At 46.0% G+C, this 14690-nt stretch overlaps 1 protein-coding gene across 2 annotated transcripts; it reads right to left on the bottom strand.

Annotated features, from left to right (window-relative positions):
- Positions 1-214: 214 nt before the first annotated feature.
- ING1 (inhibitor of growth family member 1) lies at positions 215-13902 on the bottom strand. 2 transcript variants are annotated; one of them, XM_030568634.1, is made up of 2 exons: positions 13176-13902; positions 215-1825 (listed from the first exon to the last, which is right to left on the bottom strand). In XM_030568634.1, exons 1-2 carry the CDS (start codon positions 13315-13317, stop codon positions 1122-1124), a joined length of 846 nt encoding a protein of 281 aa, XP_030424494.1. In that variant the 5' UTR covers positions 13318-13902; the 3' UTR covers positions 215-1121. The 2 variants fall into 2 exon arrangements, with proteins under 2 accessions (XP_030424494.1, XP_030424503.1); XM_030568643.1 differs by lacking the exon at positions 13176-13902 and adding an exon at positions 2782-3246.
- Between the last annotated feature and the right edge of the window lie 788 nt (positions 13903-14690).

Below are 14690 nucleotides of genomic sequence, written 5' to 3'. Positions count from 1 at the left end.
GGATGGAAGGTTAAATGCTATTTTGAGACTCTTATTCTCTTGCTAATCATACGCTCTCTGAAGATTCATTATTGGAAGCATAATTTGACTACCATTACAACAGATTCTACTTTAGGCTTCCAGGCGGCAGCAGCTTGATGGTGCTACGGAAGTTAGCCATTAATTTTTAAATGGTATGAATGAATATTAAAATGTAATCACCAGAGGAGCAAACTAGTTTTTTTCATTTATTTCTTAATATCACAGCTGTACAATTTTCATACATACAGAAGGAAATGCACATTGGATACACAATGGCATTTGGCTGCATTTCCAATTATAATACAGTAAGTGCAACTCCACTTAAAAATTTACATTTGTACACCTTATACAAATTAAAGATTGCTACACTATTATCTGTGACAGTATAAAGCTTGATTTATGGTAAGTTTCATTACTAAACCACTTCCTGGTTAAATATAAAATGTACTCAATCATTTTAAAATGGCCCTTGTGGTACTCGGCCAGTATATAAAATATTTGTCATGTAAAATTTAACCATTTACTTTTTTAAAAAATAATCTTCTAACGCTATTTAAACATTTGTTATTGAACTGTTATACTGACACACACTGTAGCAGAAGTCATATTTTACCTTCTTGTCTGATCTTGCATTGGTCATCAGTGAAAAAAATTAAATTTATAATGTACTGTTGTTTTATTCAAATACAACCGGATGGCTAAATATTTGACAGTTTGCTGCAAAGGTAAATAACATTCCTCTATAAAGAAAAATGAAATTACATTTAAGAAATATTTGTTATCTAAATGTTAATGGGTATAGTGCTACCAGCACAAAAAAGAAATATCATATTGTCTTTAGCTCCATCCGAACACTAAATTTAAATGCTTATTACATGTTTATTAATGTTGGTCGCCAGACCACTTTCTTTTTACAGCTGTATCAAATGGAAAAAACAAAATTGCTCTTATTGCCGTCCCTATAACAGGAATGGTTTTGTTTCTAACCTCCGTTAAAAATATACATTTTACAATCCTTGCACCTCAACGAAGGTGACACTGACAATAAATACATTGGTTGGTTGGTTTTTTATTTTTCTTCGCAATCAAGAGTCTACAAACTACCTGTTGTAGGCCCTTTCTTTTTTAGATTTCTCCAGTGCCTTGTCCATAGTTTTCTCATTTTCTCCTCTACATTTAGGGCAGTACCATTTGCCCTTTGGTTTATGATTGAGTCCCACACATGAAAAATGAAACCACTCAATTGGGCACTCATCATTATCACATCCTATCATTTCTCCATAGGAGACTTGGTTACACAAACAGTATGTTGGCTCATTGGGATCAATAGGAAGATCCGCAGGGGAAGCCTCTCTCTCTGCTTTAGCCTTAGACCTCTTCTTTTTCTTGGATGTTTTTGCTTTCTTCTCCTTTGGCGTTCCTGAGGTGATGTCATCATGATCATGATTATTAGAAGCGTTTTCTCGATTTTCATTATTTCTTTGCCTCCTAGACCTCTTATTGTTGGGCTTTTCAGCCTGAGTGATTGTCTCATTCTTTGACTTATCTTGGCTGGCTTTGCCACTGTTTCCAGTGGTCTCATTAGTCTCTTGACAGGTCTCAAATAGTTCCACATGACTGTCCACTTGCCTGGTTCTATTCTCAACAAGCTCCACCATCTGACTGACAATTTGGATCTTTTCATCTCCCAGTTCCTGACTCCGGATTAGTGCTCTCTGTATGCAATGCAACAGTCTTCTCTTCTGCACGGCATCAGTCTCTCGTTTGAACTTTTCATAATAATCATCCAGCTCCTTTAAGATCTCTGCAAAGGGGAAAAAAAAGTAAAACTATAAATATTCTGCACATACAGAATGGCTGAACAAAACCTCCCCATACTACTGCCTCCCAAAAGCAGCACTACTTTCTTGTAAAGTACAAAGCTGATCAAAGGCAGCCACACTGAAGTTGAAATCTGACAACAAGTGGCTCTCATCTACAACTGATTAGTTGGTCTCTCTGGAACAGAATGCAAATGCCATCTAGCTGAAATGTAGAAACTTATTAAAAATAATTTCATTTTAGACTGTTACACCCTGTGCGAGTTTTGTGGGTGCAGCAGTATGTGATGTCTATGAAGCAGCTTGTCACAATGAAAGGAAGTTACAGATTGCCAGGTTAGTGGCCTAGATCTTCAACACTTTTCCTTTTAGACAAATCAATGAAGTAAAAGAAGATTATTCCATCATTGGCAACTACAAAATTTTGTTCTAAAGCCAGAACTAAGAAATATCATAGTGGTTTTTCAGACCATCTTTCACGTATTAACATTAACGCTCTGCTAAAGAATAAAATAAACTCCCCCCCCCCAAAACCAAAGATAACAGGACTGCCATTTACATTTTGGTCACAAGAAATGGTTGAAACAGGCAGAGGGAGAGCGAGTGAGTTAATCACTGAAGAAAACAGATGCTGAGTTATTTAGTAATGGCTAACATACTTGATTGCTGATGCACAAGAATTCTGAATGCTGTGAGGTGGGTCCTGAGCTACGATGAGCTCTATTCGGTACCGCCGGGATGGGGGTTAAAAGTGTCTCTAAGGCCTTGTCTACACTACACAGTCAACGCAAGTTATGCCGACAATCAAAAATTGGTATAATTAAATCACTTGTGCATGTTAACACAACACTCCTATCAGTGGAGCACGCCCACAGCTGGTGCTCAAGCATTGACAGAGAGAGCAGTGCACTGTGGGTATTTATCCCACTGTGCTACTCACCATCTTCTGCAGCTAGGAGTTCTGGGAAGGCAGAGTGGATTGAGGTGCACCATGGGTGAGGGATCAATATCTCATGATGCAGTTTTTTCTGTACCATCATTCCATGGGCTTTCTACTGTGTTTTGTGGTATTTTTCAATGGTGCCTGTTTACTATGCTCTCACAATCTCTGTCTGAAAGGATGGATCCTGCACTGCTCTCTACTGTTGTAATCACTGTTATGAACACATCATGGCTGGTCATACAGTACATCGTGAGCACTCAATTTAAACAGGACTCAGAGGCACCTGACCTGTTGTGTGCCATGGAAAGAAACAACACCAGATTGCTTTTGGCATTCATGGAACAGCTGCACATGGCGAACCATCACTTTTGGGATGAGGAAACAAGCGCTGAGTGGAGGGATCGCATTGTTATGCAGGTCTGGGATGACGAGCAGTGGCTGCAAAACTTTTGGCTGCAGAAAGCCACCTTCTTGGAACTATGTGCGGAGCTTGCCCCAGCAGTACAGCACAAAGACACCAAAATGAGAGCTGCCCTCTGAGTGGAGACGTGCATGGCAATCGTTGTGTGGAAGCTGGCGACTCCAGACTGCTATCAGTTGGTCGTGAATCAGTTTGGAACCTGGAAGTTGACCATTGGAGCTATGTTAAGGTAAGCGTGCAAGGCAATTAATCGCATCCTGCTACAAAGGACTGTGACTCTTAGCAACCTGTGTGAAACAGTGGATGGCTCTGCAGCAATTGGATTCCCTACGTGAGACAGAGCAATAGATGGCACGCATATCCCAATTTTGACACCAGAACACCTTCAACTGAGTACACATCAATAGAAAGGGGTATTTCTCCATGATGTTGCAGGCACTTGTGGATCACCAGGGGCGTTTCACTGACATCAACGTGGGGTGGTCCGAAAAGGTGCATGACATATGCATCTTCAGGAACACTGGTCTGTACAGAAAGCTGCAAGCAGGGATTTTCTTTCCAGACTAGAATATTCCAACGGGGGATATTGAAATGCCCATAGTGATCCTGGGAAACGCGACCTATCCCTTACTGTCATGGCTCATGAAGCCTTACACGAGAAACCTGGACAGCAGCAAGGAGCACTTCAACCAATAGGCTGTAGAATGTACATTTGGCAGATTAAAAGCAGGCTGGCGCTGCCTTTATGGCAAATTAGACCTAAATGAGGAAAATATTCCCATGGTCATAGCAGCCTGCTGGGTGCTCCATAACATTTGTGAGGTTAAAGATGAGACGTTTCCTGCACGGTAGTGTGTGGAGACGGATCACCTGGTGGCTGATTTTGAGCAGTCAGATACCAAGGCTGAGGTACACTGGGGGGAGAGGAAAAGCAATTTGAATTAGGGAGGCTTTGAGGCAACAATTTGACAATGAGCTCCAGTAATGTTTCATTCTATACAGCACTCTGCCATGCTTCGTTAACTTGCCACATTGTATGAAAATGTTGATGATTCTTGACCGAGATGTGTAGTCAGCAAATGATGAAATTGCCACTGTGTATTAATTCCAGCATCAAGCACCATGTTTTGAAGACAAATAAAGATTGGTTATCATTCAAAAAGTTTGTTTTTATTAAATACCAATTAATAACACACACAAAAGGCTTGGTGGGAAGGGAAATAAAAATGAAGGGCAGTGTACGCTCTCATAGCTCTGTGCAAGTCCAGCTATCATTTTGGAAGCTATCCAAAGAGGTGGAGTGACCAGAGTACCAAGATGGGCTGGGAAGTTGTGAGAGTGTGGGAGGAGTTTAGGGAGGGCATGAAAAACAGTTCTGTATCAGCTGCAGGGTGGTTGACCACACATGAATTCTGCCTGCAGTGTGATTAGATGAAACTTCATCATCTGTTTCTCCTCCATCACTTTTACCATCTTCTCTTGGCCCATTAAAATTGGCTCCTGGCTCTCCTTTCTGTCCTGCCTATTGTATAATTTTCTTTTAAAATCTCTCTCTGCAATCTGCGTTCTTGTTTTTTTCAGCCTCTGAGGATTGGACCACCTCTCGGAACATGTCCTCCTTGCTTCCTTATCTGGCAGAGGTGCTCTGCCAGTGTGTAGAGCGTTCCACTGAAGGCCACATCTGCAGAAGCACAAGAAACAATAAACAGAAGCATGAATTTTAGTGCATGCACCACATCAACTCATTATAGTAAAATGCACCTTTAAAAAAAATGAATCAGTTTCTCACTGTCTCTTGGCAAGCACACAGCTCAGTGAAAATCCTAACTGTGATGAGGTAGGCCAGGGGGATGGTGTGTGTGGGGGTGCACTCAAGATGGGGCAAAGGGTCTCAGTGTTTTTTTAAGGGGACTAGGGACAATATTGTAAATTCTGCCACCATTTTCCACAGGCAGAGGTCACTGAAGACACTATCTCACTCCTGAAGGTAAGCAAGGATGCAAGAGTGCATCTCTTGCATGCTTGCAGTTTCAGACTGGGCCCCTATGCTACTCGCCCATGTGCCGCTTTGGTCCCTGCACAAGTGATTGCTGATGGGGGAAGGAAGGAACAAAGTAGCTCTGCCAAGAAACCTTCAGCAGAGGATTGGCGAGTACCTCCACGAAAGTTTCCTAGATATCTCTCTGGAGGATTCCTATGAAATCTCAGTGTGCATTAACAAGCTGTTCCACCACACTGCTTTGCTGTACAGGGTAATGTAAAGCACAGGTCAACACAGCTACTCTTGTACATTTCTATCCCTTCACTCACTTCTACAATATATACAAAGCAAAGGACCACTCTACTTCATATAACCGAGCAGCATCAACTCAAAAAGATCACTTACCAGAGCGCTCTTCTGGCACATCATGCGCACCAGAGATGGACTGCTGGGACTGGCTAGACCCCTCCAGAGTGGAAAAGAGTTCCTGACTCACCACACCACTGGATGACCCTAACACGTGCTCCACATCATCCTCCAACTCGACCTCCTCATACACAACTTTGTCCTTGGGGATGAGTCCGCTGTCCGCAGCCCCATCAAAGTATCCTTGGGGCTCTTGGCATTGGAAGTGGGGTTGCTGCCGAGGATGGTGTCCAGCTCCTTACAGAAGTAGCAGGTCTTCAGCACTGCACCAGAGTGACGATTTGACTCCCTTGCCTTCTGGTACACCTGCCTCAGCTTTACTTTTGCACAACACTGATGCATGTTCCATTTGTAGTCCTTATCTAACACTCCAGAAGAAATCTGACTGTAAGGGTATGTTTATACTACCCGCCGGATCGGCAGGTAGTGATCGATCTATCAGGGATCGATTTATCGTGTCTAGTGTAGATGCAATAAATTGATCCCCAATCACTCTGCCGTTGACTCCTGTACTCCACTGCAGCGAGGTGGAAGTGGAGTCAACAGGGGAATGGCGGTAGTCAACTCTGTGCCGTGAGGATGCAACGTAAGTCGACCTAAGGTACGTCGACTTCAGCTACACTATTCTCCCCACTACAGCATAGATCAGGCCTAAGTATCAGAGTTCCTACAGCTGGAGCAGAGCTGGCACTGCACAGCCTCCTCACCCCATAGTGCCAGCAGACCTAACAACTCAGATGTGCTCCAAGCGGGACAGCGTTTGTTGCATGGAGCTGCCATGGTCAGCTGGAAAGATATGATGTGAGCTGTCCACACTGAGCAAACAGGAAGTGGAATTTCAAAAATTTCCAGGCCTTTAAAGGGGAAGGGGCAGATACCTGGAGGCAAGGCATCAGAGTACAAACTGCTGACCAGAGCGATCAGGATGGCTATTGTGGGACACTTCCTGGATACCACTTACAGCAACAAAACCAAGCCAGTGTCCACACTGACACTTTGCCAATGTAACTTTGCCACAAAAAGCTCTATGCCTCTTGTTGAGGTGGTTTTATGTTGGTAGCAAAGCAGGAGAGTTTTGTTAGCAGAAGGAGCATTGCAGTGTGTACACCTCCACTGTATTGTCAATGAAACCTGACTTTTGCTGACAAAACTGTAGCGTAGTCAAGGTTTTAAGCTACTGTTCTATTCCTTCAAGTCTTTGGCAGGTGAGAGCCACAGCCTAAGGGTTGCTAAATCAGGATTGCAATATACAAACTATACGTATATTTCAGGTATTTTATTTCCTTTTAAGATGTGTAGGAGGCTTGGGTCCATGCCTGCGCATGGCCATGTCCCTTCTGAATCAACATATTCTGTAATTGTTGCAATCTGAGTAAATATATGCATCTATTGTCAGTATGTATTTAACCAGAGAAAGTAAGAATTTAGGACATTCAACTATATTTGGCAACAGTTGAAGCAGTTATGATTTCTGATTTAAAATAGTAAAAGTGAATATATGCATTTATAAACCAAATGCAGATAGTCTTGAAGTAGCACGATTGTACTACTTACTGTAAGGATTTTTTCAGCAGACTATGAGAGAGTTTTGGTGAGAGAGAAGTTTTAAGAGTCAAATGTGTTATTTGAGAGTTCATAACTGAAAAACAGACAGCTGTGTTTGATTTATGCTCGTTTCATCAAACTCCATTCAATACCAGTGAGACATGTTAGATTACTGTCCCTTTCACTATTTTATATATATATATATTCTCTTTTTTAAACTCCATCATGGTGTTTCTCTTTCCATTCACCTTGAAATGAACACAAAGGCTGCTGAGAAGAACAGTTTAGCTTACTAACCAAGAATAAAGGTTTTAGAAGAATGTAACACTTGGCAGAAAAGTAACTCAGTTAACCTAATAAATGTTACAATCCCACCTATATTTAAATGAAATAGCAAAGCTCAGACTTAGAATTTTACAAATGTGGACATTTATCTCCCTAATAAGACTTTCTTTTGGACAAGAAAACATGCCAATAGCTCTTGTTACACAATTAATACCAACAAAGCTGTTGCTATTTAGGCTTTGTCCTGATTAGGATAAAAAGGTGTTTGTTCTTTGATAACATGTTAACTAACACGTTCTAAGACTCTAGTTTAGATACAGCTAGTTGTACTACAGCAGGTAGAATTGGTGTGAATGTGTTAGCTAACCTTCTTAATAAAAAACCTTTTATCCTAATCAAGACAAACTCTTAGAGATTAAGTATGTTGGGAGATTAAACATTTATCATCATTATTCCTAATAACTGAAATTCAGAAGTCTATATTCCAATTTTGTGGCACTTAGCCACTGTCATTAGTAGATTAACCCACTAGAATTTGACATACAGATAATCTTTCTAGGAAAAATACTTTGCTTTGTGGATATCCAAAGAATGTTTCTCCATAGGTTACTAATTTTTTAATGACGAAATAGTTTAGTTTATTTCTCCACACCTATTACTAAAGTTTCATTTAAATATCACATATGCACATGAAAAATATACCATTATCACGCTGCTAGTATTGCTCTACTATTTAACACATTGGGAAGGCATATCTCATTTAGTGATAATAACCTTGATCCTGCTAGCTGCTGAGGACTTCCTGGGAGGTACTAATCAAAGTTGCTCAGCACAACACAAGATACTGAGTGATACGGTTTGTTGCTATTTACAACTGTGCTCAGATAAAAAGAACGAAGTGCATCCGATGAAGTGGGTATTCACCCACGAAAGCTCATGCTCCAATATGTTTGTTAGTCTATAAGGTGCCACAGGATTCTTTGCTGCTTTTACAGATCCAGACTAACACGGTTACCCTTCTGATACAAATAAAAAGGGTTGATCAGCAACAAATGGGTGTTCTGATGGATGGAGTTGGGAGTCTGTGGTACTTAAGTGTGATACTAGATAAGAAAAGAAGTTTCTTAGCAGCTATTTCAGCTGAAAGTTGCGGCAGGCTCTAATTTGTAACGTTCCTTAGACAAGCAGACTCAGCAGCATGACTTGCCTGTCCTCTCCAGGATGGCTAACACTAATCCCCTCACAGGTAAACATTGTATAAGCCCCATGCAAGAGCCTAGCTGTTTCAATGTCTCCCGAGATAGTTGCATAGGTATCTGACTATCTGTGAGTGCCTGGTTTCACTCTGTCACCTGTATGTTTAAAGCATGTTGGGAAAGTTACAAATGCAAAAAATCACACGCTGGGAATTCTGTGCACCTTGTAACGCCGTAGGCTGCAGAGGACACAAACATATATAACTATGGCTTTTCTTGCTGTGCAGCATCAGAAAGCCCACCACCAGCCGTAAGAATGAAAACGTAAGCAATACCCTTCAGCCAATCTTAAGTACTGCACTAGCTGAGCTAAACAGTTTTTCACAACACACACAAAAACTCTCTCTTTGCGACATTTGCAACATTATCCACTCCTCTGCACTGAAAGTCTCTAAGCCAGGGGTCCCCAATACGCTCAAGTCCTGGCTCCCGGGAGAGCACCCGTCAAAATGCCGCAGCGGCATTTTGGCGGGGACGCCTCTCGATGACGATGCTTGTCGCCGACAAGTGATGTCATCGAGAGGTGTCACCACCGCAGTGGTCCTTCGGCTGGCACCTGCCAGCCAAAAAGGTTGGGGACCACTGCTGTAAGCCAATAAGATCACAGGCTTAATGCATAGCTATAGAGATAAATCTGTCCACCTTTTTCTAATATTTGCCTAGCTCTCTGTGACCCATAGTTGAATAAGAGTCACAGATTTATTTTCAGAGTTTGAAATATTTACCTCACTGTTCCCACTGATTGATGACAGTAATCTCAGGCCCCCATAAAGGTAACTAATTTGGAATATTCAGTGTTGGTCTGAAATAACAGCCAGCTTCTGTGCTGCAAAGATTATCTCTGTCTGCATTAAACACAGAAGACTGCTGGTTTGATGCCTGGAAGGGTATAAATCTTTATTTGTGTCATTTTAATTTTTTTCAGAGAATATAAATGAAAAAGGGGCTCTATTTCAACAGTCACTTAAGTGGCTTTGAGTAGGGGCTCCCACCCTTCTCTTCTAACAAAGATCTAGAGGCCAAGTAACAGAGGACACTTGTAAAAGCAGCAGAGTCCTGTGGCACCTTATAGACTAACAGACATACTGGAGCATGAGCTTTCGTGGGTGAATACCCACTTCGTCGGATGCCAGGAGGCACTTGATTATTCTGGTGGAAACAGATAGTTGCTATACCTTATGATACATCTGCCTATCCTTTTATATTGCCAGTGGCCTGGTGTGCATGCTCTCAGGCTGAGGCTAGCATAATCATTTCCCACCATTGCTAATATTGGTACAGCTCCATCAATAAACAAACTAACTTTCTCAACTAACCATGCCCAGAGTAGGTCTAAATGGCATACTGAAACTCCCATTGACTTGAATGGGAGCAGTGTGGCCAATGATAAGCACTTTTCAAAATTCCACCTTTAATAAGGTGACTTCACAAAGACAGATGGAAACACACGTATTGTTGTTGGGTTTTTTTAAACAGCTTTGTTAGAGGTAGTTTGGGGAAAATGTATATTGTATATGGTAGAACCTCACCAACTCAATAATTAGGAGAGCAGTTACTAATTATTAATTTAGAAACTTAGTAAATGAATGGTGGTCATAAGGATACTGCACTACATGTACTTTGTTCCTTTAGTCAACTATAACTCCGTTTTGTGATACTTTGCCATACATTAGTAAGTTTTATATTTTTGTACAAGTAATGAAATCTGAATACTGGCACCTTATTAAAATGCTCTGCTCTTTATTATTTTTTAAAGGTATGTCAGGAGAGACCACTATTTGTGTGGTTTATGAGGATTACTATTCAATGAAGTGTGTATTTCAACACTTCTCATATACTATCACACCATAAATCAGCAAAACGCTATGCAAAATTCAATTTTTACTTAAAGAACAATCCCACATCTAAAATAACTGCCAAAATCTTGCTGTAAACTATATTTATAAGCCCAATTGTAATATAGATTTCTAGGATCCCCCTCTCCCTATCAACATCTGAAGAGATTGTTGTTTGAAGGAAGGCTAATAGCTGGTTGGTTTGCTTTTTTAAAAAATACATGAACAGTAGAGTGGGGGCATTTTGAAGGTTAAAGAGTAGAAGAAATTTATAGGTTGTGTTCTGGACTTGCCAGCCAGGCGACCCCAGCACGGGGGCGGGTGTAAGTGACATCCCGCTATTGAGACGACAGAGAGCTCCCTGGACAGGGGCGTGGGGTGCAGATTTGCAAGGAGCCTGCTTCTGGGCTAGGAACCAGGCTGGGGTTGTCTGCTGCACGCCTGGAGTGGGGCTATCCAGGCGGGGGCCAGGCTGGCTTCTCTTCCCCGTCCAGGCTGGGGGGGTGGGGCGGAGGGGCTGAAGGTTTGCGGGGGTCGGGACAACAGAGGGCGGCCCCGCTCCGTCCAGCTGCAGCCAATCCCGGGGCCCGCAGCAGGAGCGCCAGGCCCAAGTGAAGACAGCGGGACTCGACCCCCACAGCAAGGAGCCGAACCCCCGCTCGGCCCCCTAGGGCGGCGTCCCGGGCTGGTCGGCAGGAGTCCCGCCAACCCCCCGCCCCCGCTCGGGCGCCTCCTGCCGGCCAGACGGACAAACGCGGCGGGAGGGGCCCTCGACTCGCAGCCATGACAGGCGGGGGAGGGGCACCGGCGGGCGCTCAGCCAACCGAGAAGGGTCTCTCGCAGTCTCCTTCAGGAGACTCCGCCCCTCCTTAGCAACCGGCCAGTTGCCAACGCAGAAGGGAGAACCAGGATGTGACGTCAGGCTATTGTTCTTTGAGCAGGAAATGGGCCGAACTGAGTTTCTCCTGTTTTTTCGGAAGAGAGGGAAGGGGCGAAGCAGCGTCTGCCCTCCACCAATCAGATTCGAAGAGTACAGGGATAACCCTCCTTTATCCTTCCAGCGTGCCAATCAGGATGAGAAGTGGGAGGAACTCGTCCATTCCGGTGCCGCGTCCCAACCGGAAACAGAAAGCCCAGAGCTCAGGTCTCCGGCGCAACGGACCAACCAGAATGGGAAAACCCAAAGAGCCCGCCCACCAACCCAAAGGTTCCAATCAGAACCAGGAGGAGGAGACAGACCAGGTCCTCCACCTAAAATCGTGTCAATCACAACCCGAAGGCCAAAGTTGCGCCCACCTCGCGCAACCCATGGCGCCAATCAGAAACGGGAAGGCGGGAGGAACCTCAAGATATTCAAATCAACCCCACAATAAAATGGCTTCGGAAACGCCGCGAGGAGGCGGAGCTAGAGGCGGAACAGCGCGCCCAGGCAGTGAGCGGCAGAGGCTGAGCCGCGGGGCAGAGCCCAGCCAATAGCGCGAGGGAGAGGCGGGGCGAACCACGATATGCTAATGACGGAGGGCTATAAATGACGCAGTGAGCGCGGTGACTTGACTCCGGCATAGCGCGGACGCAGCTGCTATTTGCACTGGGGCGGTCGTGCAGGGAGGCGCGTCGCCCTACACCTCCCCTCCTCCCCCCGCACCCGACAGCGCTGCCCCGACCCAGCCCTGTAGCCCCTGCTGCCGGTGCCGTCGATGGGGCGCTTTCCACCCATCTCTTGCCCGCGGGGGGAGGGGTGCCCGCAGATCAGCGGCAAGTGCCGCAGAGACCAGCCCCCCCCCCCGCCCCGTACAGTAGGAGGGGGGCGCATATTCGAGAAGAGGGGTCCCCTTCAGCACCCAGTGCCACCTTTGCCGGCAGCGTCCAACAGGCCCTCACCCCTACACATACAGCAAGTGACAAAGCTGCTCCAAAGCCCACGCAAGCTAACCCCCCTTCTCCTTCCCCTCCCCGCCGGCCGTGGGTCAAGGAGACGGCATGCCCCGGAGTGAGTGCAGCCAGCATGCCGCGGGGAGGGGGCACTTAGCATTCAGCTCATCCATAACCCATCCAGCGTTTATTTTATATAACTCCCCTCCTCCGACATACACAGGGGGGCTGTTTTACAGTGTGAAACGCACCCCCATTAAAGAGAGACTGAAGAAAGCAAACCCTGCCCCCTACTCGCATCTAAACCTCCTCCCTCTTCTTTCCTAGCAGCCTCTCTCCCTTACTACAGCCATAATGAATACTGTACATTCCTAAATGTTGTTGTGCTGTAATCTCTCCCTCTGTCCACCCAGCACTTTCCTCGATACCTACAAAACCTCCCCCCACAACTACACACCCAGAAATAGCCCCCCACACCCTGCTTCCCTGCCCCCCGTCTTGTCCAGTATTTTACACTGAAAAGCAGACTCCTTGCTTAATAAGAGAAGCCGGAGACCTTTTGTTCCGCCCCATGACAAGAGCTAACGCTGCAGATCAGCCCCTCTCTCCTCTTTTAGGCTCTCTTTTCCTGCTTTCTCCCTCTTCCCAAAAATAAAACTACCATCCCTGCAGGGTGCGGGGGGGCGGCGGGCAAGGGGTGCCAGGACTCAGCTACCAAGGAAAGAAAAGACAAATCTAACCCAGCACCACACACACAAGAAAGCACTTACCTTGATATTTGGCGTCAATTTCCCTCATCAGGGAGACATTTCTCTGCAGATCGAAGGGCAGAGACTCGATGGAGTCCAGATAATCCTCCACATAGTTCACGAGGTGAAGCTGCTCTCCGTTTGCAGGACTCAACATTTTCATCCGGTAAGACAGTCTTCCTCCCCGTCTCCGTGCGAGAGCGAGGGCTGCTCGCTCCAAAAACGACAGCCCCAATCTGCCCCGCTCGCTCCCTGCCCACCTCTCTCTGGAGCGCCCCAAAACCGAGAGAAGCTACATCTGACTCTTCTCTTGTGAACGCCGAGAGAGAGACACACACACGCACCCTCCGCTAGTCCCCACCGCCAGCAGCAGCTGATTGAATGGCTGTCGTTGTGGGTAACTCACGAAGGAGGTGGTAGGAACAATCAGAGGGATTTGTGTGTGCGAAGGGGGAAGAAGGGGGGCTCAAACCAGATCCTCCGAAACAGTCTGGAAACAAAATCTGTTGTGCAAAGTGTCTGACAGAAGCATCAACTCCTCTGGGCGCCCGTGTGCCGCTCCTATCCTCTCTCCTTCCACGCTCTTCTCGCCGCCGCTGCTCCAGTCCCCGGTTATATTAATGCAGCCTCCCTTCTAGCTATACGCCGCACTTGATCCAACGTGGAAAACCCAAATACCAGTTTCAAACACTTGGGAAACATTCAGCCCCGCCACGCAGCGCGCATGCGCACCCCTCCCCTCTACACACTGACCCTCCCCCTCCCAACAACAGCAGTACTGACGCTCATGTGCATATTTATTATCTCTGCACCTCCTCTCTTTACTCACGTTTAAGAGCAGGAGGTGGGGCTGCTGCAACAGCAGAAACAAGCGTGGGACTGTGTGTGGGGGGGGAGATTGAGGTTGTGGTTGTGGTGCTGCTGCCGGTAAGGTACAGAGGGAACAAATGCTTCTCACAGGCAAAGGCGTGTGTGTGATGCCGAGAGGGTACGGGCAGCCAGGGCACAGTGCTAAGGAGGTACGCGGCCAACTGGAAAGTAGTATGGTTACATGCAAGAGGTCTGATGCTACCGGGAAAGTTGTGCAGGGGGCTGAGATGACGGCGATGCACGGGACGTTTGCACATGAGCTCAGTGGTTGGTGCTTTTACACGGGAGGGGGGGGGGGTCACTGGCACAAAGTTTGTGCGGCTGGTGGAAAATGCTGCGCTGTCCCGGACAGCCTCTCCCGCGGGAGATATCGCCGCAGGACCGGAGGAAGATCATGCAACGCTGCTGCTGCTGCTTCAGCCCCAAAATGGGCCGCCCAGCTCACAGGCACGGCTCCCCCGGAGTCCCGCTGAACGGGAACAGGCTCAGTTTGAGTCTCGGCACCCGGACCCTGGGTTCCGCCCGCCAGGCAACAGCATCAATTCAAGAGTCACCCGGCCGTCGCAGGCTGCTGTTGACGTTCCTGCCAGCCAGTCGTGTCCCGCCTCGCCGCCCGGCCAGCCAATCGGAGACGGGAATCGGGGCTGGATAAGCAATGACAATTCT

This window comes from Gopherus evgoodei, chromosome 1, assembly GCF_007399415.2.
Source record: "Gopherus evgoodei ecotype Sinaloan lineage chromosome 1, rGopEvg1_v1.p, whole genome shotgun sequence".
Taxonomy (NCBI): Eukaryota; Metazoa; Chordata; order Testudines; family Testudinidae; genus Gopherus; species Gopherus evgoodei.
The sequence above is the reverse complement of the archived record's forward strand: the minus strand, read 5'-3'. Positions and strand labels throughout refer to the sequence as shown.

Excerpts from the sequence above, each read along its gene's own strand:
- ING1 (XM_030568634.1), bottom strand. The coding sequence starts at position 13,317 with ATGAAAATGTTGAGTCCTGCAAACGGAGAGCAGCTTCACCTCGTGAAC. Across the intron at positions 1,826-13,175 it reads AATTGACGCCAAATATCAAG|AGATCTTAAAGGAGCTGGAT; the intron begins GTAAGTGCTTTC and ends TCCCCTTTGCAG.